General features: G+C 40.2%; 1 protein-coding gene and 2 long non-coding RNA genes across 5 annotated transcripts in view; all 3 read left to right on the forward strand.

Moving 5' to 3' along the window:
- LOC124273926 (glycerol-3-phosphate dehydrogenase, mitochondrial-like) overlaps positions 1 to 24531 on the forward strand; it is a 39210-nt gene extending 14679 nt beyond the window's left edge. The window contains exons 8-17 of the mRNA XM_046709269.1: positions 1407 to 1492; positions 3276 to 3383; positions 3787 to 3921; positions 4697 to 4875; positions 5223 to 5354; positions 7102 to 7260; positions 8136 to 8324; positions 11217 to 11240; positions 15202 to 15300; positions 21333 to 24531. Of these exons, the coding sequence (XP_046565225.1) occupies positions 1407 to 1492; positions 3276 to 3383; positions 3787 to 3921; positions 4697 to 4875; positions 5223 to 5354; positions 7102 to 7260; positions 8136 to 8324; positions 11217 to 11240; positions 15202 to 15300; positions 21333 to 21443 (1222 nt within the window). The 3' untranslated portion in view covers positions 21444 to 24531. The remainder of the gene's footprint in view (positions 1 to 1406; positions 1493 to 3275; positions 3384 to 3786; positions 3922 to 4696; positions 4876 to 5222; positions 5355 to 7101; positions 7261 to 8135; positions 8325 to 11216; positions 11241 to 15201; positions 15301 to 21332) is intronic.
- Positions 8331 to 11210, forward strand: LOC124273958. Of its 3 annotated transcripts, none has more exons than XR_006897790.1 (3): positions 8331 to 9474; positions 9871 to 9972; positions 10069 to 11210. It is a non-coding gene; the product is annotated as an uncharacterized LOC124273958 (long non-coding RNA). The 3 variants fall into 3 exon arrangements; XR_006897791.1 differs by having other exon boundaries at positions 9871 to 9940; XR_006897792.1 differs by having other exon boundaries at positions 9871 to 9908; positions 10037 to 11210.
- Positions 12000 to 15195, forward strand: LOC124273960. Its single transcript, XR_006897794.1, has 3 exons — positions 12000 to 14015; positions 14100 to 14218; positions 14282 to 15195. It is a non-coding gene; the product is annotated as an uncharacterized LOC124273960 (long non-coding RNA).
- Positions 24532 to 25455: the final 924 nt, after the last annotated feature.

Raw genomic sequence — 25455 nt, forward strand, 5'->3', positions numbered from 1 at the left:
GCTGCTACTGGTGATTAGCTTGATATACATGGCTGCTACAGGTGATTAGCTTGATATACATGGCTACTACTGGTGATTAGTTTGATATATAAGGCTACTACAGGTGATATTTGATATACATGGCTGCTACAGGTGATTAGCTTGATATACATGGCTGCTACAGGTGATTAGCTTGATATACAAGGCTGCTACAGGTGATTAGCTTGATATACATGGCTGCTACAGGTGATTAGCTTGACATACATGGCTACTACAGGTGATTAGTTGGATATACATGGCTACTACAGGTGATTAGCTTGATATACATGGCTGCTACAGGTGATTAGCTTAGTTTACATGTGTTGTACAGATAACTTACTCTGCTACAGAAGTATGATTATCACCATGTGTGTTCAAGTTTAAATGCAATACATATATCAAGGACAGACTGATGTGCCACATTTGTTGAATGTTGGTTGTGGAAATGGCTGATAGAAATGGGTGATCACATGGAAACCCATTACCCCACTTGATATACAAGGCTACTACAGGTGATTAGCTTGATATACATGGCTACTACAGGTGATTAGCTTGATATACAAGGCTGCTACAGGTGATTAGCTTGATATACATGGCTGCTACAGGTGATTAGCTTGACATACATGGCTACTACAGGTGATTAGCTTGATATACATGGCTACTACAGGTGATTAGCTTGATATACATGGCTGCTACAGGTGATTAGCTTGATATACAAGGCTACTACAGGTGATTAGCTTGATATACATGGCTGCTACAGGTGATTAGCTTGATATACAAGGCTACTACAGGATATAAGCTTGATATACATGGCTACTACAGGTGATTAGCTTGATATACATGGCTGCTACAGGTGATTAGCTTGATATACAAGGCTACTACAGGTGATTAGCTTGATATACATGGCTGCTACAGGTGATTAGCTTGATATACAAGGCTACTACTGGTGATTAGCTTGATATACAAGGCTACTACAGGTGATTAGCTTGATATACATGGCTACTACAGGTGATTAGTTGGATATACATGGCCACTACAGGTGATTAGCTTGATATACATGGCTGCTACAGGTGATTAGCTTAGTTTACATGTGTTGTACAGATAACTTACTCTGCTACAGAAGTATGATTATCACCATGTGTGTTCAAGTTTAAATGCAATACATATATCAAGGACAGATTGATGTGCCACATTTGTTGAATGTTGGTTGTGGAAATGGCTGATAGAAATGGGTGATCACATGGAAACCCATTACCCCACTTTGATTTGGATCTGGCTGATTTAGTGATCATCTGACAGTGTAGACCTCGCACTATCAACCACTGTCCCAAACTATGTACACATTACAGTTTAGGACCCTTTTCTTAGACCTATTGTTTGTGTTCCAGTCCTGAGAGTATGGGTTTGCTTGATCCATCTACCAGTGACGGGAGGGTCATCTTCTTCTTGCCATGGCAGAAAGTCACACTAGCAGGTAACATGGGTTGTGTGTTTGTTGGTCAATGCTGCACTCGGTCAGACAATCCAGTGATTGATCTGGTGGTCAGGATAGGTGATATGGTTGAAGGTGTGTCCACATACCCTGAAGGTGTGTCCACATACCATGAAGGTGTGTCCTCATACCCTGAAGGTGTGTCCACATACCCTGAAAGTGTGTCCACATACCATGAAGGTGTGTCCACATACCATGAAGGTGTGTCCACATACCATGAAGGTGTGTCCACATACCTTGAAGGTGTGTCCTCATACCCTGAAGGTGTGCCCATACCCTGAAGGTGTGTCCTCATACCCTGAAGGTGTGTCCACATACCCCTGTGAAGGTGTGTCCTCATGAAGGTGTGTCCCCCCTGAAGGTGTGTCCACATACCCTGAAGGTGTGTCCTCATACCCTGAAGGTGTGTCCACATACCCTGAAGGTGCATCCTCATACCCTGAAGGTGCATCCACATACCCTGAAGGTGCGTCCACATACCCTGAAGGTGCATCCTCATACCCTGAAGGTGTGTCCACATACCCTGAAGGTGTTTTTATACCCTGAGTGTGTGTATCAATCACAAGTTTGTCTGGTCTGAACTCAGTACAGGTCGCTCTGTACAGCTGAAATATTGCGGCCCAGCACTAAAGAGTTGCTCAGTATGCAACAAAAACCAACATGGTAAGGTGTTCTTGGAGGAAGGTATCTGTTGTTTTGGGATGGTGAATCAGCGTTAATGATTCCATTGTGATGTGATTGAAATGAGCCTGGAATGTATGAGAATATTAGTCACAAATTGTGATGGTAACCAGGCCACTGTTAGAAAACATTTACTTGTGGTAAAACCATGACTATTTCCAGTAGTTGGTGGTTGCTGAGAGTAACGACACATCTGCATTTCTAATTAAGGTGTTCTGTTCCCAGTTGTTAAATGAGAAATATTAATCATAAGTGCTGACATATTGTGTGTAACCAACAACCTTCCCTTATATAAACATGTAGCTATTCTTAATGTTGATTGGTTGGGCTGTGGGGTAGGCTAGTGGTTGAAGCCTTCTCTTGTCATGCTGAAGACCCAGGTTCACTCCCCCACATGATTACGGTGTGTGAAGCCCATATCTGGTTACCCTGCCAAGATATTGCTGGAATATTGCTCATAGCATCATAAAACCCAACACTCACTCACTCACTCACTCACTTATGCTGACTGGTCAATTGAAGTGATATCACACTGCTTCATTGTTGAGAACAACATGACACCCTTCACTGTTCATCACTTAGTCATCTGTCTCCCCAGAGACACTTCTGTGAGACTATTGTTGTAATCATGTGGCTTCAGGGGTGGAAATAACCCATTGCCTGATGCCCCAGTCCAGTGTCTTTTTCTGTCGGGCAAGCAAATTTGTATATCACACTGTACCGGTGTCCAGTTGACTTTCCAATAGTTAATTATGTTGTTTATTTAAAAAATCAACAAGAAAATCGGCCAGTATAAGTAGAAAAATTATCAGGGCAAGTGATTTTACATGTGCCACTGTACCAGTTGCCACTAGCAATTTTAAAGTTATTTCCACCCCTGCGGCTTATACCTTGCAGTCATATAGAAGAAATAATCTGAAATCCCTCCTATTAGTTCTAACCAGTTCATTATTCACTTAATTCTTCCTCATCTATGTTAACATAGTTTGAGAATATGTGAGCATGGTGTCTTGGCTGTTGATGACTATAGACAATGATGTTATTGTTGTGCATTATCTGCAGTGAATGTTGTTTGTTGTGCCAGGCACGACGGACAGCCCCTGCGATGTCACAGACTACCCACAACCCACAGAAAAAGAGATTCAGTTCATACTTAATGAAATTAGGAATTATTTAAATCCAGATGTTGAAGGTGAGATTTGCTGCGTCTGTGAAACAACTTTATGACTGCATATGCTATATGACACTGACAATCACTGTAGACATTAAGCTTAGACTACCAGTAGCCTAGCAACTTGCAAAATGGGCCTGACATGGGCCTGACATGCGAATAGTAACAGAGCTCTGAGGTCACATTTTATGCCTGCATTGACTGAATTATATTTACATAACTTTTTGAAATCATGAATGAAACAATACATGTATATCAGGTATTCATATCACAATGAAGTATGTATAACAGTTAAGAGTATATTGCTGTAACGATAACAAATTTATACTATACTGGTTTGTTTTTTATTCTCTACTACATTTCATGCGAGAATCATCAGCAGTTGATCATGTATATCGCTATTGTTTTACTTGTTTTCCCAGTGTGCGGAGAGGCGATGTATTGTCTGCCTGGAGTGGGCTCAGGCCACTTGTAGCCGACCCCAACAAATCGGATACTCAATCCATCGCCAGAAACCACATTATAGAGGTTGCTGCTGATAGTCTTATAACAATAGCAGGTACGTACATCTTGACTAAGCCTTAAAGAGGAGGTAGGACATAACAGGACCCTGATGCCATATTGTTATTTCCTGGAGTTTGCTGAGACTAGCATGAGATGGAACCAATGTCTGCTGTGTACGAATGGGATGGTTCACACTTTCATGTGCAACCATTGCCAAATACTGGTAAACTGAGAAATACCTAATGTTATTATTTATACATCAAGTCTGACACCTTGCCTGTCAGGAGTTCAAGGCAACCTTAGTGCTAGGATGATCGTAACTCCTGTACCGTAACATAGCTCACACTAGTTGTGATTCCTGGTTGTCAGTACCATACCTGTGGCCATGAGCTTCACCAGAGTGGTTAGACCTAGCATGGGTATTATGATTTTATAGATAACACAGCTTCTTGTTAATCACATAGAACAATGTTCAGGTGTAGATTACCAGGCTACACTGGGGTCACAGGTCTTAATGTAGTGAGTTGCTGCAGCATGCTGAGATGGATTGTTTTGGTTTTTGAGTCCAGTTTAAGTTTGGCTCTTGGCAATAACACTAAGACACCTGGTCCCACTACAGCCTGACAATGGTTTAAGAATCTACACTTGAACATTGCTCTTTGTAATAGACAAGAAGTTGTTATCCATAAAGTCGTAATCATTATTGACTCGCCATCTTCTAGAATGCCAGTCAAACAATAGATGGGTAAGATAGATGCATCCTTCAAGGCATCCCTCCCTAATAGCATCATGATGTACTGACACTAACTCTCTATCTGGGTTTGTTCTAGGAGGGAAATGGACGACGTACCGTCACATGGCGCAGGAGACCATTGACAAGGCTGTGGAGGTGTGTGGCCTGACCCCCACTTCGGGCTGCCGTACAGAGGGCTTGATGGTGGAGGGATCACATGGCTTCACTCCCACGCTCTTCATCAGGCTCGTCCAGGACTTTGGGCTGGAGAATGAAGTAAGGCTCGTGAAGAATTACCTATTTCAGATGTTAATAGTAGGAATAAAAGACATGAGTTGAGAAATGTGGTGTTTAATGTGTGTGTGCCTTCTTTAGCACTTGTCCATCCCTATTGCTGTGGATTTAAATTGGCTCAGTTGATAATCATCCATATTTGACCACTAAGCATAACACAATCTGTAAAAAGGGGGAAGAAATGAGAAGTTTTGGCAAGCCAACTCCGAAGTCTGATCAAAGGAATTGTGTAGTCTTTGTGGTGCATTGCTTGTTAATACTTAACTGCAAACATTCAAGAAGTACATAGGACAAAAGCATGGTGTAACCCTAATATCTGTTGCCTCCAGGTTGCTCAGCATCTGGCCAACACATATGGAGACAAGGCATTCAAGGTGGCCAAGCTGGCCAACCTGACAGGACGCCGCTGGCCCATTGTTGGGAGGAGATTATCAGAGGAGTACCCCTATACAGAGGCTGAGGTAATGAATCAGAAGTGGTTGATGTTTGGTGTGAGACAGATTGACCAATCAAAAGTTGTTGATGTTTGGTGTAAGACAGATTGACCAATCAGAAGTTGTGAATGATTGGTGTGAGACAGATTGACGAGTCAGGCATATAAACAATCAGAAGTGGTTGATGTTTGGTGTGAGACAGATTGACCAATCAGAAATGTTGAAGTTGAGCACACAAAACTGAACGCTTTTCATAACTTGAAGCTATTTCAGGTATCTATAGCAAGTTATTAGCTTTTATTACCCACGCGGGTCAATGTAGGGTAGTTGCATACTAATCTGACACGAAAGTGTTTCGTTTGACCTGTGTCAGAACGACTTGACCTGAGATTCTAACGATTTGATTGATAACCGATGACCTCTCAATAGGTCACATTCTGACGTAACTATTTTTCATTCTACAACTTATATGCATTGTGGGAACATTTAAAACGCAAGTCGCTGTTTAATTGTGAGTCGAACTGAGACATTACATCTGTGAAAACATCAATGTTTCCACCAGTGATGTTAGTAGTAGCAAGTACCAAAAACATGTTGCTACGGAGTAGTTTACTGTAGGAATTTGTATATGAAACTGACATGCATCGTGGTTTCGGTTTGAAGGTATAAAAATATTACAGTGTGACGCCATGCAAAAATTTTGTACAAAACTCTTAATGCATATGAAACCGGGTTGGGTAAAAAATAAAATAACAAAAATACGCCTATTTTGTCAATTTAATGCATGTAAGACGTGGGTAATAATAAAATATTGACACTCGGTCTCATTACGCATAAATTATACGAACCTATGGTCCTTCCTATTGTATCTGACCGAAAGTCAGATACCATAGGAAGGACACTCGTTTCATATAATTCGTATGTAATGAGACCGAGCGTGGTATGATCTATTTATGATGCCAGGAGTATATTGTCTCTCTAGTCCTTGCATCAATCACAGTGGTGCAGAGTTAAATGGCTGTCATAACCAGCAGTTGGTATGGCCACATGATAACAGTGTATGAAGCCTGTGATGTCTGTCTGCCATAACATGACAAGAATATTGCTCATGTAGTATACAAGCCCTCACTAACTGATACCACTCACTGACAGGTGAAGTACGCTCTGCGGGAGTATGTCTGTCTGATGTAGTATGCCATAACATGACAAGAATATTGCTCATGTAGTATACAAGCCCTCACTAACTGATACCACTCACTGACAGGTGAAGTACGCTGTGCGGGAGTATGTCTGTCTGCCATAACATGACAAGAATATTGCTCATGTAGTATACAAGCCCTCACTAACTGATACCACTCACTGACAGGTGAAGTACGCTCTGCGGGAGTATGTCTGTCTGCCATAACATGACAAGAATATTGCTCATGTAGTATACAAGCCCTCACTAACTGATACCACTCACTGACAGGTGAAGTACGCTCTGCGGGAGTATGTCTGTCTGCCATAACATGACAAGAATATTGCTCATGTAGTATACAAGCCCTCACTAACTGATACCACTCACTGACAGGTGAAGTACGCTGTGCCGGAGTATGTCTGTCTGCCATAACATGACAAGAATATTGCTCATGTAGTATACAAGCCCTCACTAACTGATACCACTCACTGACAGGTGAAGTACGCTCTGCGGGAGTATGTCTGTCTGCCATAACATGACAAGAATATTGCTCATGTAGTATACAAGCCCTCACTAACTGATACCACTCACTGACAGGTGAAGTACGCTGTGCGGGAGTATGCCTGTTCAGCAATAGATGTCCTCGCACGACGTACTCGTCTGGCGTTCTGCAACGTTCATGCAGCAGAGGAAGCCTTGCCACGCATCATTGAAATCATGGCTGAAGAACTCAAGTGGAATAAAACAAAACAGAAGGTTTGTTGTTTGCAGACTTTTGTTTAAATCAAACTTATTCATTAATATTTGACATGCAACTTCATTGCAAGATGGAAGCATATGGAAAAAATACATCAGTCTCAACTCATTGGTGCATAAAGTGTCAGAGAACTGCTGTTGAGAACATGTTATCCAGACCAAGGTGAATTACTCTCTACCCTATAATCCAGGAGATATTAAAGTTCAAAGAAAATCTGAAAAAATAGAGATTATTGAGAGTGTAATAATTTCTTTATTATACATTTTATTCATGTACATTTGTGCAGCAAAACACAGTAAGCAAGTGTGACGGCCCTATTCATTGACATCATAGACGACAAAATACAGAAACAATGGTTGCTAGGAAAAAACGATATGTACACATGTGCACATATGATATATATGACGCTGATTATGTTTCACCATATGGATAATAAATATGATTTCACTATATATGTAGACAGAATGTATTGATTGTGTCTCCAGGAGTAGATTTTAGAAAAATGTTTATTGACCTGAAAACGTGCAAAACAACTCATCTCTGTTCAACAGCTCAATGATCTCTTCTAGCCGTGCATACTCAAGACTTCTGTATTTGTATATTCAGGCAGCATCTACCCTGATTTTAGGTTGAGAAACTTCAGTATAGCCTTAACTCATGTCCCTTATTGACTGTACAACACTAGGTGGCTGTAGTATTGATTGCAGGTCCGTCTCGGACCCTGACATTAACAATGTCCTGCATATTCAGTGAGTTCCTGCTTCCTGGTCTGTATGTCTTAACTTTCTGTTTTATAATTTCTTTATTTTTGTTGCATTTGTACATGGTTGCACATGCTTGTATGTCTGAACTTGCTGTGTACATCTTTGTCTAGGAGGAGACGGAAAGAGCAAAACGCTTCCTCCGCAGGGAGATGGGTCTAGACATTAAGAAGGCCTCGGAATTGCAGGCTCCTATTAACTTTACTAAGGATGAAATCAACATGTACGTGAAGAGATTCAAGGGCCTGGACTATGACAACAAGGGCTACATCACCATCAACGACCTGCGCAGATACTTCAAGGTGAGTCCTTGTCTTAATATTGCCTTGTTCAGGATGTTTGGACTGACTAGCTGGTAGAATGTGGGCATCAATCTTGTCTGGTTGGCTTCTTCTTTCATTCAGTCATGTTAGGGGCAGACAGCTTATGTCGTCCATACTGAAATCTGGGAAATAAGAAGTTGTCATCCTTCAAAGATTTTCTCTCATGTTTTTAACTTTATGTTGTAATTAACAACAGACTGTTATGTACATTTTGTATAAATTATTTTACATAGTTATTATAATTGTGTTATTGTTGAATGTTTTGTTGGTAACATTTATAAAGTTAGTGCTAGATATGTTTTATTCACAGTGATATCATTTGCCTTGAGTGTTGGTGTGACTGATTATTGCTGAATGCAGTGTTGTGTGTATCAGTGCAGTCCATGGGCTTGGCAGCTTGGAAACCGTTCTTCTTCCGTGTAGATATAACCTGCACACTAGTACATATGTCAGACCTGCCAAGGATGTTCTACTCAATACACTCTGCCATGTTTGTTGCAAGACAGCAAGTCTGTGTTTTAACATACATAGGAAATGTTTTGTTGTACACGACTCTTGTACAATACAGCAATATGTACTTATGTTCACCAAGCAGTAAATGAGAATCTGGTAGGTGGCTGTCTGAGAGTTTGAGTCTGTGCCATGTCAAGGTTGTAAGTTTGTCGTGGAGATGAGAAGTTTAACGAGGCACTTTGTGTTATGACAATGAACAAACTCAGCAGCTTTGACCTCAACTGAAGTTGCAGCCGATCAAATCATTTATCATTTGCATGTGACAGAGGCCATTTGGTTCCAAACACTAATAACATGTTAAAGCAACTTTGAATATATTGATGTACTACTGTTATGTCACTAATTTGCAGCAGTCTAAAGGTTAATAAACTGATTGGCTGGTTATGCTGAGGGTTTAGGTACTGATGGGCTAGTTATACTGGGGGTTTAGGTACTGATGGGCTAGTTATGCTGAGGGTTTAGGTACTGATGGGCTAGTTATGCTGGGGGTTTAGGTACTGATGGGCTAGTTATGCTGAAGGATTAGGTACTGATGGGCTAGTTATGCTGAGGGTTTAGGTACTGATGGGCTAGTTATGCTGAGGGTTTAGGTACTGATGGGCTAGTTATGCTGAAGGTTTAGGTACTGATGGGCTAGTTATGCTGAGGGTTTAGGTACTGATGGGCTAGTTATGCTGAAGGTTTAGGTACTGATGGGCTAGTTATGCTGAAGGTTTAGGTACTGATGGGCTAGTTATGCTGAAGGATTAGGTACTGATGGGCTAGTTATGCTGAAGAATGAGGTACTGATGGGCTAGTTATGCTGAAGGTTTAGGTACTGATGGGCTAGTTATGCTGAAGAATGAGGTACTGATGGGCTAGTTATGCTGAGGGTTTAGGTACTGATGGGCTAGTTATGCTGGGGTTTAGGTACTGATGGGCTAGTTATGCTGAAGGTTTAGGTACTGATGGGGTTTGAAGAATGAGGTACTGATGGGCTAGTTATGGTACTGATGGGCTTGTTTTGCTGAAGAATTAGGTACTGATGGGCTAGTTATGCTGAAGGATTAGGTACTGATGGGCTAGTTTTGCTGAAGAATTAGGTACTGATGGGCTAGTTATGCTGAAGAATTAGGTACTGATGGGCTAGTTTTGCTGAAGAATTAGGTACTGATGGGCTAGTTTTGCTGGAGGTTTAGGTACTGATGGGCTAGTTATGCTGAGGGTTTAGGTACTGATGGGCTAGTTATGCTGGGGGTTTAGGTACTGATGGGCTAGTTTACAGCATGTTGGGCAAAAGTAAATGCAGCAAGCTGAAGCAAGACTAGTCCTGCTGATATGTGAACATATACCAAACTGTTACAAGTGTGGAAAGAAAATCAGTGTCAATCTCTTAACTCACCTCACTTATGTATTAGGTAAGCCTCTACACATAGGTCATCAGTGGAGAGAATCTTGCAACAAGTGCTGTGATTGGAGCATTGTTAGTCAAAGACTATCAGGAAGTCAATGAATATATTCCTCTCATTGTAGATAAGTTGCATCCTGTTGTCAAGTAGACAGGGATTTGATATATTTTGATTAATGACAAATGCTGTACATGCCAGGATACTCCACTGGTATCACTGCATCACCTCAAAACGTCAGGTGAGAATGCTGGACTGTTGTATAATGCAGTCAAGCATGTTTACTGGTTCTGGTAACACGAAGAGGACAGGTTATAATATACGTTGTACTATTGTGATAAGGGGTATTCAGGGTTTATTTCATCCTGTTCACCAGGCATGCATGGTAATTGGTTCATGGTCACGTGAACCAATCTGAGATTGCCCATTCTTACATGGGGAAGGAAAATGACCTTTGTCTACCTCACGACACTGTTGATAGTAGGTCAACCTTCAAATGTTGACAACTGTCTCCTTAGTTGCTCCTCTGGATCAAGTTTGGTGTTAGCCTGGAGGTTCAAGTGTTGGGCTAGGAAGACACTGGTTTGTAAGACACATAGGTACAATATCGGCAGCACAGTGGTTGAAGTGTTTGCTTTTCACTCAGAACACCTGAGTTCGATTCCCCCATACGATGAGCCCATTCTTAATGTCTCAATCATATATGTGCAATATCGCTAAAAGCTTACTTTCTCCTCACAGTAATAAACAAAAGTGGTAGGATATATCTCATTAAAACCTTAATTGCTACATTCAAGGTCTTTTGTCAAGTTACCACAATTTTGATAAACATTTTTACAATGAAATGACAGGTAAGTAATGGTACAGAAGGAATAGTTTTGTCCATTTCGACGAATTAATCCACCAATACACTACTACTCCATCTATACATTGTTCATCTATTCAGTGACACATTCTTGTATTCTTTTGACAGAAACTTGCCTATTTTGAAAGTGAGGTTTGTTCATGTGCTGCTGCTTCCTGTTAGCTTCCAGTGGTGTTGTCAAGACTTCAGACCATGTAGACCTTCTGCCCTAGCACAGTGGCTTAACACCTGGTGTCCTGTCTAACCTGCTTCACTGCACACTCATGTAGAGAATGGCAGAATCAAACACTTTTCTTACATTGCAATATTTTCTTCAACAGTTTGAAAAATAGTCACCACTTTATACTTTTATTTATTTATTTTGTTTTTGAAGCACATTCTTTGTCTGTGTGTTTTATTTATTTATTTTTGATGGGTGTTGCGTGATCTGTACATCCCAGGTAAAACTTTGTGGTGCATTTCAGCTGAGTGATCTTCTCCTTCTGAATATGTTGAGTCCATAACTCAGTTACGTTCCTTGTCACCTCCATGTTGTTCAGGTCGCCAGGGCCAGAGGTCAGGGTGAGATTGTGGTGCACTTTCGTCTGTTGCATATCTACCAGGGGTCTGTTCCTTTTATTCCTTCTCTCACCGGGCTCATTCTGAAACTTTTATTACTTTGTTCAGATTGAACTCTGCAACTAGCAGCTGAATCATGAAATAACCAACCTCTGGGACTGCATGCAACTATATTCAACCATGTGTGCGTTAGTGATGGGAATTGGTTAAAATCTCATAATTGATGATTGGTTCATTACAACTGATCAGTCATCGAAAAAATAATTGGTTAGCGTCATTTATCAAATTTTCCTGTAATGTTTCTTAATGTACAAAAACAAATTAAAGAAAAAACATGTAATTCTTTAGGGGTTTTTTATGTGTGTTTTTTTGCAAATTGCACAAAATGCATTTGCAAATTTTACACCTCATTAAAGGATGACTAGTATGTTAGGGACATATATTTTCTGGAGTCTTTAAGAATAATTTAATCATGACCTGGAACGAACTTTTAGTGCTTCTGAAATGTAAATTAATGACAGACAAAACCAACCTTGTGAAAAATATTGTTAATGCAAAAAAGTGTTCCAAAATTGTTTGTGTTTGATTATGAGAAAACTTGATCAATTGCTTGGTTGTTTAGTCAATCTTCGATTATTTCAATTAATCGGAGGCCTACTAGTGTGCATCATGAACTGATTCAAGAAAAACAAGAGTCATTTCTTTCACTTATATTTCAATTTTGATTTTATACAAGATCATTTTTTGTTGACTTGTGAAAATATGAATTAATTTCTACCCTGTGTTAATCTTGGATTTCTTGTATAAAACTTTACTTTTCTTCGTCTGATCAAACACTATTCATATTGCGGAAAATACATGGACATTATGTTCTCAAAGTAATGTGGATAATCTTTTGAAAAGGAAATTCTTAGCATCTCAGAAATTGTAATACATAGTTTGAATTGACTAAAGAACATTTTTTACAGAATTAAACCACATATATATTGACGTTTAACTGCCTCCTCATCTCAAACATACTACATTGCACATGTGATCAAAAACCTTGTAGCCTTCTGTACAGCTACATTTTCCATAACTTGCAGCCGATTTCTCCAGCTGGTGATGTAAAATATGTTGTGAGCTACAGTACCTACATGCTTACGTTGCTGATTGCCAGCAGATCCTTTCAATAAGATAATAAAATATATCGTGATAGATATGAATTCTTGACATCAGAATGTATTTAATCTTCTCAAATTATTAATTTTGGTGGTTCAATAATTAAAATGGGAAGATTTGCTGTTATAAACTAACAGTAGAACAAATGGCTTATGCATATCACAGTAAACATCATCTCATCCAGAGGCAATTTTGTGCAGGGAGTCTAGTCTGGAATTGGATGGCTGTAATGGCTACACAACATGGCTGTTTTGCTTTGAGGAGATTGCTGCCTGTAGGAGCAACAGCTTCACTGCTCCAGATTCAACCACTCTTTATTTGTTCAGAAATAGTGCAGACCACTAGAAATTCATTTCACTTTTTTACACTTCATTTGATGAAGTGCTCACAAATCTACACAACAGCATTTTAGTAGAGTTTGAGATATGATGCTGAGAAGGTAACATTCATATGTTTAAACCTTTTGTCATATTGGTCTTGATAAAACTGGTTGTAATAAGTCAGTAAACACAAAGTTCTACATGGGACAGTGGGGTATCATGGTGGTTAGAGTGTTCCTCATCACGTCGAAGACCAGGGTTCGGTTCTCCACATGGGTACAATGTGTGAAGCCCATTTCTGGTGTGCCCCCGCCATGATATTGCTGGAATATTCTGAAATAATTGTGTAAAACCTCACTCATTCTTTTCTACATAGATGTGAATGTCTGAGTATTTGAGAACATTATGGGAGGGTTGGATGGGCTGAACTCTTTGGATAGTAGTTGGAGAAGGGATTGTCAGGACCAGTAGATGGAGAGGGATCGTAAAGGCCAGTAGTTGAAGGACTGATCGTTAGGGCCAATAGTTCAAGGAGTCATCGTTAGGGCCAGTAGTTGGATGAGTGATTGTCAGGGCCAGTAGATGGAGGAGTGATTGTCGGGGCCAGTAGTTGGATGAGTGATTGTCAGGGCTAGTAGATGGAGGAGTGATCGTCAGGGCCAGGAGATGGAGGAGTGATTGTTAGTGCCAGTAGTTCAAGGAGTCATCGTTAGGACCAGTAGATGGAGGAGTGATTGTCAGGACCAGTAGATGGAGGAGGGATCGTTAAGGCCAGTAGTTGAAGGACTGATCGTTAGGGCCAGTAGTACAAGGAGTCATCGTTAGGACCAGTAGTTGGAGGAGTGATTGTCAGGGCCAGTAGATGGAGGTGTGATTGTCAGGGCTAGTAGTTGGAGGAGTGATCGTCAGGGCCAGGAGATGGAGGAGTGATTGTTAGCGCCAGTAGTTCAAGGAGTCATCGTTAGGACCAGTAGATGGAGGAGTGATTGTCAGGGCCAGTAGATGGAGGAGTGATTGTCAGGGCAAGTAGATGGAGGAGTGATCGTTGGGGCCAGTAGATGGAGGAGGATTGTCATTGTCAGTAAATGGGCCAGTAGATGGAGGAGTGATCGTCAGGGCCAGTAGATGGAGGAGTTTTGTCGGGGCCAGTATTTGGAGGAGGGATTGTCAGGTCTAGTAGTTGGAGGAGGGATTGTCAGAGCTGGTAGTTGGATGAGGGATTGTCGGGGCCAGTATTTGGAGGAGGGATTGTCAGGGCTAGTAGATGGAGGAGTGATTGTCGGGGCCAGTAGATGGAGGAGTTTTTGTCGGGCTAGTAGTTGGAGGAGTGATTGTGGGGGCTAGTAGTTAGAGGAGTAATGATCGTCGGGGCTAGTTGTTGGATGGATGATTCTAATGTCTAATCTTTGGATGGATGAAAAAGAGTGTTCGTTTATTGCTTTTTATGTAGTATAATGTAAGTAGCTCTAGTCTCAAATTTTTCGAAAGTTTGGTTGAAAATTATTATATTTTGGCCTTATCTGATCAGAATATTGATGTGTAGACAGTCAGTATGTCATATGTTCATACATCTCATTAACATATTTGCTCAAGTCTAACTCAGCTATATGGTTTTGTTTTCAAGTAGCCGTTTCTAACATTTTGTATAGAAGGACTGGATGTGTTAGAGGAGCTTCATTGATACTGGGATATTATAACAACATATAGATGTAGATATTAACATCATATCGCAATAGTTTGCATGCTCAGCGGAGAAACTAAAATTGATATTTTATGTGTATTTGGATCCATGGGTCCTTGTTTTGAAATTCATATGAGATTCTTTAAGTCTTGAAAATGTAACCTATTTGATAAAACTGAAGATTTTATATGCAACTATAGAATTCATTAAGAAAGTTTAATCTTTAAAGCTGCTTTAGGAAAAGTTCAGGAGATTTTCCATTTTCAGCCATTGTGGAATGACTGCTATGTCTCAAATCTTCATCTTCTTGTAGACATGTTTGTACTGCGTTGGATGAAGGATTGCATTATAACCAGTGTGTTGTATTTTGCAGAAAATTGGAGAAAAAGTGACTGAAGATCAACTCCATGAGATTCTCAGTGAAGTAGACCTCAACAAGAATGCTCAAGTAGACCTCGGAGAGTACCTCCAGGTAAGAGGGTTTGTGCTGGAGCAGGTTGTGAGTACACTCAAGTCTTCCTTCAAGAGGTCTTTATATTTAGGTTATGCGACCTTCTTGGGACAATAAGTCACTATCCCCAGGAAAGTTGCATCAGAACAGGTGTTAACTTTGTCAGGTAATCAAAGGCAGGTGATCCTTTCGTCTGGTAATCAGCTTAGAACAGGTGTTCACTTTGTCAGGTAATCAAAGCAGGTGATCCTTTCGTCTGGTAATCAGCTTAGAACAGGTGTTCACTTTGTCAGGTAATCAAAGCAGGTGATCCTTTCGTCTGGTAATCAGCTTAGAACAGGTGTTCACTTTGTCAGGTAATCAAAGCAGGTGATCCTTTCGTCTGGTAATCAGCTTAGAACAGGTGTTCACTTTGTCAGGTAATCAAAGCAGGTGATCCTTTCGTCTGGTAATCAGCTTAGAACAGGTGTTCACTTTGTCAGGTAATCAAAGCAGGTGATCCTTTCATCTGGTAATCAGCTTAGAACAGGTGTTCACTTTGTCAGGTAATCAAAGCAGGTGATCCTTTCGTCTGGTAATCAGCTTAGAACAGGTGTTCACTTTGTCAGGTAATCAAAGCAGGTGATCCTTTCGATCTGGTAATCAGCTTAGAACAGGTGTTCACTTTGTCAGGTAATCAAAGCAGGTGATCCTTTTTGTCTGGTAATCAGCTTAGAACAGGTGTCTCACTTTGCAGGTGATCCTTTTTCAGGTGATCTGGTAATCAGCTTAGAACAGGTGTTCACTTTGTCAGGTAATCAAAGCAGGTGATCCTTTTCGTCTGGTAATCAGCTTAGAACAGGTGTTCACTTTGTCAGGTAATCAAAGCAGGTGATCCTTTCGTCTGGTAATCAGCTTAGAACAGGTGTTCACTTTGTCAGGTAATCAAAGCAGGTGATCCTTTCGTCTGGTAATCAGCTTAGAACAGGTGTTCACTTTGTCAGGTAATCAAAGCAGGTGATCCTTTCGATCTGGTAATCAGCTTAGAATAACAGGTGTTCACTTTGTCAGGTAATCAAAGCAGGTGATCCTTTCATCTGGTAATCAGCTTAGAACAGGTGTTCACTTTGTCAGGTAATCAAAGCAGGTGATCCTTTCGTCTGGTAATCAGCTTAGAACAGGTGTTCACTTTGTCAGGTAATCAATACAAAACAGGTGTTCACTTGGTCTTTGAAATGATTTTGTCCAGTTCGACTTGGAGCTGAAAATTGTCTTCTTAGTAGTAGTTAATCCCTGTTACACATTACCAATGTTCTAAAATTTCATTATTTAAGTAACACAATTAGTGAAAACACTTTTTATTGTTGTTTTCTTGTTGTTATCTCTTTATTCTATTCATTTACCTGCCCTCTGTCAGACAGATCATGACAAAATATGGATGGCCTAAGACTCAACTCATTCTCCTAATGAAATGTGAAAGGTGGTGCCTGGAAGGGGCGTCATCTGTGAGGTGTTCATTGACCAGCTATTCTATATCTGAGGTCTTCACTGATTTGGTGTTGAATCTGAAATGTTTTCATCAACCAGCTATTCCATCTCAGGTGTTCACTATCCCACTACTTGACAGTACCTCAAGTAGTAGCAGTAGTTGTGCGTCATATTTCAAGATTCATATTGCCATGACATAGGTAAAGCATGCCACACCATCATCAGTCTGGAAACAAAGTGTAAATGCTGATTATAATGAAACTAATACTAAGGCAGTTCCAGCCAATATCATGCAAGCTTGCCTCTCTGAAGGGAGGACATCCAAACTGAGCATTCACCTCACATGTTTCCAAGGATTTGGTTTGAACTTATGGCATAGACCCAGGTTAGAATTATATATCATGTACATCTTCATACTGACCTTCAGTATCAAATGTTGTACAGTTTGTTTGTCCTCATATTTCACTGTGTTACAGTAGGCTCTACAATTGCAATAGGCTGTGTGGTTGCAGTAGGCCATATGGTTGCAGTAGGCTGTATGGTAGCAGTAGGCTGTGTGGTTGCAGTAGGCTATAGGGCATATGGTTGCAGTAGGTCATATGGTTGCAGTAGGCTGTATGGTTGCAGTAGGCTGTATGGTAGCAGTAGGCTGTATGGTAGCAGTAACCTCTATGGTTGCAATACGCTGTATGGTTGAAGTAGGCCATATGGTTGCAGTAGGCAGTATGGTTACAGTAGGCTGTATGCTTGCAGTCGGCCGTATGCTAGCAGTAGGCTGTATGGCTGCATGGCTTGTATGGTTGCAGTTGGCTTGTATGGTTGCAGTTGGCTTGTATGGTTGCAGTTGGCTTGTATGGTTGCTGGTGGCTTGTATGGTTGCTGTTGGCTTGTATGGTTGCTGTTGGCTTGTATGGTTGCAGTTGGCTTGTATGGTTGCAGTTGGCTGGTATGGTTGCAGTGGGCTTGTATGGTTGCTGTTGGCTTGCATGGTTACTGTGATATGACCCAAATGAGTTTCAGTTCACTGGAATTGGTTGTGTTTTATGCTCCCAGCATTGGGCATGAAATCTATTTCCTCTGTGGTTTGAGGAAGCAGCTATATGATCACTGGTCACACAGATATGCCAGTGTGGATGAGGTATGAAGACACAGACAGATTCACACACACAAGCACACACACCACTGTATAACACGTGCAGTAATCTTGAATGTGATGTTTACCTCCATGGTACCTGAGTATTGAAGTGTTGTACAAGTACTGTCATTGTGTCTCAGTAGAGCCTGTAAGTATTACAATAATTCATTAAAAACAGCCCTCGGTAGACACACTCAGTACACATGGTTTTATCATCAAACAAATATCCCATGCTACAAGTAAATCCTTTTATTACAGAAAAAACAAAAGCACAAACACTAGTTACCATGGCAACGTTGGTAGGTAAGGGAGGATGGTGTGGTTTGTGTTGTCAATGTGATTGGTCCACATTAGTTCCGCCTCCTGTAGTTTCACTCCACTCAGGGTTTCATTTCTTATGGAGGGTTTCACTTTCATCACATTGGTCATGGTACATCACACATGTGACTCATAGATAAATCATTATGCTCTGGGACTTCTCTTTCAAATCAGTCATGGTACATCTTGCATTTCACTCTTAGATCACTGTAGGACTGACCACAAAAAGGTTGTTTCACTCCCAAATTGGTTATGGTCTATTTGCTTTATCTCCCGATCCATTGTGGCACAGTTGCATTTTTATCTGTTGGGGTCTCACTCTCAAACCAGTCATGGTATATTAAGCATATTGTTAAATATGTCAGTGGAGTTTCACTCTCAGATTGGACCTGGCGCATTTCAGCTTTACTTTAAGATCCATTGTGATATGTGTCGCTCTGAAATCAGTCATTGTCTTGTGGATGCATGTTTAAAGATCACGTAGCAAGGAAATGGTGGAATTGATAAGTCGAAGTTATATGTACATGGGTACGATTTCTGAAGTCAAAATAGGTCCCCTGAACTTGATGTCTGCCAATAGAGACTTACATCGTTATCATTAGTTTTTTCGTGAATTAAAATCTGCACCATCTTTCTGTTGTCTTGTATCAGTACTGCCCATGTATTTGTCCTTCGACAATAAACAGAACAGCTATCATCACTAGTTTGTGTCTCTCACTAAGAAGCTGTCCGAGGTACATGGGACCAGTGTTTTGAGGTTTAGATCTCTTGACCAGTACATTATTGGTACTTCAACACAGTTTGGGGAACATGTGGGCCGCCAGTGATCTAGAGTCAGAAGAGATTCTCACGACTTTCTTACTGATATTCCAGCAGAAACTTAAAACTTGGCTAATTGTCAAGGGTGGTGCAACTCTCAGTGTACAGTTGAATCAGATCACTCTTAGTCCACTTCTGATTGCTTTTAAATTTCCAGCAGCATGGCTGTACTCATAACTTTCACCAAGTGAAGCCTCATGTATAGTCAGCATTTGAGATTTTCCTTCACATTCGAAACTGACCATCATGAAATGTTTGTATTGTTATGAAAAAACTAAAATTGCTCTCTCACAATCATACTTGCTGTATTTTTCTGTATTTTTAATTTGTACAAGCATTTTGGTTACATTTGTTAGAATTTTTGTTGTGTTTCAAGAAACATGATTCAGTTGCTTCTCCTGCTTTTACCAGTTCTGTTTGTACCAGAATAGCTTCTTAGGTTGTCTCCCTCTACAGCATTCTATGGCAGAATAGCTCCCTAGGTTGTCTCCCTTTGGGCATTCTTGAGCAGAATAGCTCACTGCTAGCATCCAAAGGGCAGAATAATTCACAAGGTTGTCTACCTGTCAGCATTCAAAGAGAGAGTAGTTTCCAATAGTCCTTTATCATTGTTGTCACACTTCAGTGTATGGAAGAACAATAGGTCCCCAGTAACTTGTGTTTGTCTCCCCATGTAGAATCCAGGGAAGAATTAGCTATCCTTGCTTTGGACGAACCTATATTGAGACTTGTGCACAGTATGTCCATGGAATGACTCATTGCAGTCCTCAACTATTAGAGACCGACCCTAGTTTTTGTCCTAGATGGTTGCCATGCAAAAGATGAATTGGTCCCAACTACCACAATATTATCATGATTCAAGGGCACAACAGATCACAAATACCCCAGTATTGTTGGAGATTGCAAAGAATAGATCCTCATGCTTGTCTTCCCCTGGTAGGTTCCCAGTGTCCCCTGTTTGTCTCCAGTTGGAGATTCCAGGTCATCATAGGTCATCCGTGTGCTCTAGGGGAGTCAGAGGCAGAACATTCTTGTGCCATCCTTGCTGTGGAAGGTCCTGTACATCCAGATCAGTGTGTTATAGACTTACCAGCATCTGTTTACTGTCTTGTTAGTGTGCTGAGTCAGGCAGCAGGTTGTGGCGTCAGTGTCCTCCAGGCTGGACCAGTGTGAGCTGCACCGTGCACTAACGGGGGGACCAGGCTTCATGGGCAGGACATCCAAGTCAAACTCCACTTTGTTTATCTCTTACCACAAGTGTAGTCATGCATTGAAATCTAATTGATTTACCTAAACACATAGACAAGGCCTGAGTCACAAATTACAGTATGTACCATACACAAAGGTTTGAAGTCAGCTCAAAACCTCGGAGCCTGGTTCCCCAAGAAACTTCTTGCAAATGTAGACAAAATGTTTATGGCTAGCAAGTTTGTAGTAGTGTCCCTGTGATAGCAATGTTTTGGTAGATATCCTTGTGTCATTGTCAAGCAGGCCTGGATAATGAACATGGTACAGAATGACCGTTAACAACAGTATCAAACATGAAAGGGGTAACGTGAATCGCTTTACGATAATACTGTACCATGATCAATATTCTGTCCTGCTTGACAAAGATATAAGGATCTGAAACGTTGCTCTTATAGTAAAATATAGAAGTTGTAAACATTTGTTTACTTTTTCATTGGTTAGCTTTGCAGCACTGCCTTTCAAACAATCTTCTTGTATGCATTGGTTCAATGTGTATCTTTGGGTCATGGACTTTCTTCCACATGCCTCTGATTCAGCCACAATCAGTTTTGAGGTTTTATTTCTTTTTGCATGATTTCCTTTTATGAATTGGGTTTGGTTTCTTTGTCAGCCGTATATAATGTATGCTAATAGCAGAAACTGTTTCTCTCTCATGGTTTGCACTTGACAAAGACAGAGGAATTAGTGATAGAGTTATGATTTAATGTTACAGCAGCATTAAGTAATCAACAAAAGAATTAAAGTGTTTTTGCTCAATCTTGTTATTGTACATTCGTCCATGCACAACCAAGTGTTTTGGTGCTAGTTCTTTCTATAACATCACCACAACTTGAGAGAAACCTGTATGTTCCCCTTCAGTTTTCTGTCTTGTCTCAGACAGATGAGGTGGTGTGTCTAACCAATGACTCGCGTACTGGTTTACCACAGTGAGATGACCACTGCTGTAGATATGTAGGATATAAGTTGATACTATGCTAGTGGTTAGCATGATTATGATTAATGTTTCTGGACAGTGGTCACCATCACTGAGTTATTTTGGTCCTGATGAGCTGATGACTTGTTGCAGCTGATGAGTGCTCTTAAGAGCGGCCGGGTGTCAAACTCGCGACTTGCCATGGCGGCAGAACAGAGTGCAGAAGTGAAGATTCCGGTGGAAAGGAGCGGAGGGGGAGTGTAATATGAGAGTGCGGAGGAGCCGAGTGGAGGATGGTCATGGAGTGTATCACAGTCCCATTCTCCAGCAGTAGGCTGTGGATCTCATCAAATTTTGTACATCGTTTGCTGGGAATCTGCCATTATCATGGTAACGTGTGGTTTTCTGAACTGACCAAACCTGTAGCAACCTCATAGGATGGAAGTTGGAACCAATTACAGCTCTCTTAGATGTATATCATTCCGGCTTGCTCTGCTGACTATTGTGATATATACCCTAGCATCTTCCTCTCAGCTGGCTTCATGTAAAACATGTGCTGAAGCAGTGAAGTCTAAGAAACATTTGTGTCCATTCAGATAACAGGCAAAGTTATCAATAAAAATACAGTTGTCACAAATTGCAAGGTTATTTCTGTGTATTTTTGTTTTGGATGTTTGACAACAATCTGAAAGAAATATGTTTGGTATTTACATACATCAAATTCAATGAATATCAGTACATTTTACAAAACAAGATTAAAGCGATGACTTATTTATTCCTGATACTAATGTTGAAGCATGCCATGTATTTATGACGTACTAACGGGAAATCCCTTCTCAGACCACATGTAGTATGTACCTATTTTTAGGGTTAGGTCCCATACTGCCTACAGTTCCAAACTGCCTACATCCCAAACTGCCAACAAAAATATTGTAGGCAGCGTGGGAACTGATTTTTTGCCCTGTAGAATAATGGAACAGCCCAATTTTCAATGAAGAAGGGGTGTGTCGTTTGGAGTAAAGTAGTGGTGGTTATTTGCTTTATTTAATGTTGCACGCACAACTAAGGTATTCCGGCGATCGGGTAGTACACTTTTAGGAAATGAGGAGAACGAAAAATAGAAATTTTGAAAGATTGGTGTTACTACCAAAAAAAACCCCCAACAACTGAGTATTAAGGGAAATTTGAATGGGATGCCGAATTAAAAAGGTTAAAAAAATATGAAATAGGTAAAGAGTCCATACAGGCTCTCAAATATTACTTCAACAACAAAAAAGACCAGATCTAATAAATAACATATACAGAAGAATACTATACCACCAAAACAAAAATAATCATGCAAATACATGTTATCAGGGTCCCGTCACATATCGCAGTCCATGGCAACGAAATGGACATTCTTGTCAGTTGTGTGTAATTGTGAAACCAGTAAGAGACTGTAAAACCAGTAAAAGACTGTAAAACTTATCAATTTTTCATGATATATCCATGTCTCCATGTAAAGACTGCGAACTCTCAGAATGAATAAAGATGTCTTACCAACCAACACATGTCATTTTTTGAACTTCTGTAGGCAGAGTTGGAAGACACCGTAGAACAGGTCAGTTCATTAACCAACTAACTGGTCAAGTTCATTTTAGCAGGGGTAGAACAGGTCAGATCAGTGTATTACCATTAAATTCACTTTCTGATCACTGGACCGTATCATGTTTTAACCTGTAGGCAGTTTGGAACTGTAGGCAGTATGGGAATACACCATTTTTAGATATGTTATCACAGAACTAGATCTCAATATCTGTATGCCTACATATTAATTCACCTGTATAGCTCAGCATGTTTTCAATTATGCATCATGTGTTCAACCTGTGTGATGTTTTTTAACATTGGTTATCAATGCAAGGTGTAGAATGGCTGTTTCAGCTTGTGTAAACAAAGTATACCATATCGACTTGGTCTCAACACATGTGTTTGTTATGTTAAAAAGTGTAATTTGTACCATGCTGCAAAAGATACAGATGATATTTTTAAAATGCATTTGGTGAGCAGTTTTTGTGACAAGGAAATTTGTACCTTATTTGACTCGCATAATTCATACAGAAGCATGTAAACATGTTGTGGTGCATATCAGATTTTCTTAAAAGTGCAATTTCATGGTGCAAATTTTGTTGAAAATACCATTTCCATTCTTGTTGCAGTAGATGGGAAGTTTGTTTTCAGATTGTAACAACATGCGTGTTGAATGAGAGTCCAGGGTAGAGGGTTTCATTAAGAAGATACCAACAAGAGTGTAAATCAGTGTATAGTTTTACTGACACAATATAGATACCCAAGTAAAGCTTTCATCCAGGTAACATCTGTAATTATCTAAGTTATGATGTATTTTGTTGACTGATTGTTATCAAGGAATGTCAGTATGAAGCGACTTAAGCATTGTAACAATATTTTTGAATGAATTCAGTGTAGGTAGGTGTACAAATATTGAAAACACATGCCTTGAATTGTGATTGAATCTCTATTTTTCCATCTAGATCTTAGTAATTGCATTGTATATTCCTGTTGATATTTTTTTCTATTTTACTTGTGTAAAACTGTTTTTTCTCATTTCCTTGCAATAAAATATATTCTTGTTTCTGATGACTCATCAAGTTAGTGTGTGTTTTGTAATTCTGTAGTGGGCTACTAGTGAATTCAGTTGACATGTGATCTATTTAGTCTCACAATATAGAAGCACAGAGATGAGGTGTCCAGGAGTTGTCTCCCCTTGTGGCTGTGATCTGGTAGCCCAGTGGTTAAAGCAGTCGCTTGTCACACAGAAGGCTCAGGTTTGATTCCCCACATGGCTGCAAAGAGTCAAGCTCTTTTCAGCTGTTCCTCATGGTGATGTCACACTTACTGTTTCTCCAGTATATTCTACACTCCAGGAATGGGACAGAATATGCAGATGTTTAAATCCAGTACAAAAAGGGTATTTTAGTGGAGTCTTTATACAGTATTTAACAAGTATAACAGATATTTCGGCAGGGGGCAAATTTAGTTGCAGGCTGGTCATGAGAATCAAGACATGTATTTTTACGAGACAAATGCAGGTATGTTGTTGTATTGTTACTTTACATTATTTGTTGAAGTTGTTATATTGTCAACATGAAAGTGCAGACATTATCCTGCTACCACCGTTGTTGTTCTCATTGATGCTGTGTAATGCTCTGATCTGCTTCAATGAATGTTTGGCTCCCAGCAGGTGCTTCAAATATTATGACTACATGAAATATATTTTGTTATTTTATAGATGTAAAGCCAGTTCTTCAGGTACACTGTCTCCTAATCTGATAAATAAAACAACTGTTTTCTGTGACCTGAGTTTCTTCATCCATGTGAAAGTAATAAGAAGTTGTCACAGGCTTTGTGTTGTGCTGTATGCTGACTCCATGTGACTGGGATTCACCATTGTGAGGGTACTGTAGTGAATGCTTGTATAATTGCACAGAAAAAATACCCATTTACTCTCTCTCTCTCTCCCTTTCTCTCTGTCTCTCTCTCTCTCTCTCTCTCTCTCTCTCTCTCTGTCTGTCTCTCTCTCTCTCTCTCTCTCTCTCTCTCTCTCTCTCTCTCTCACACACATATACTGAGAGAAACAAATAAAGGAACACAGGAAAATTCAAGCGTTCCTAAAATTTGTACAAGTTTTCATCCCCATCTTTGAATAGAGCTGTGGCAGGAAATCTGAAAATAAAGGAACACTGCCATGAAGTGGTGTTCCCCTATTTGTTTCCCTCACTATATATGTGTATGTTCTGATGTGCCACCTGAAATACTGTTAGAAGCAATACACATGTACATCCCGCTCAGTGGCTCACATGGAGTCGCACACAAGTGGACACGTTGCTATATAATCTGAATTCAACTTTACAACCAATTTCTGTTCGGCTAGGAATGTCCATTTCTTTGGCCAACCTTTGAAATGAGAACATGAACCACTAGGTATATTGTACACATTTATTATAAAATCTGTTAAAAGCACATTTAGGATAAGCTTCAGGCATGTACAGCTAATTCATCACAGTTACATTGTTCACAGTTCACAGTTTGACTTGGCTCTGTGTAGCGACACGTCCATAACAAAATCGTTAATTGGGAGATACAGCTCAGTTCCCAGCAACTTACTATTTCACATGAAACAGAATTAAAACAAATTGTGAAGCATCTTGTGTGTTCTATTTACATGTATTGGAAAGCATAAATAGTTTGAAGGTTACGGAAGGCCAGGTGGCATCTTGGT

The sequence above is a fragment of the Haliotis rubra genome, unplaced genomic scaffold (genome assembly GCF_003918875.1).
Source record: "Haliotis rubra isolate DU_JTF1 unplaced genomic scaffold, ASM391887v1 Scf186, whole genome shotgun sequence".
NCBI classification, from domain to species: domain Eukaryota; kingdom Metazoa; phylum Mollusca; class Gastropoda; order Lepetellida; family Haliotidae; genus Haliotis; species Haliotis rubra.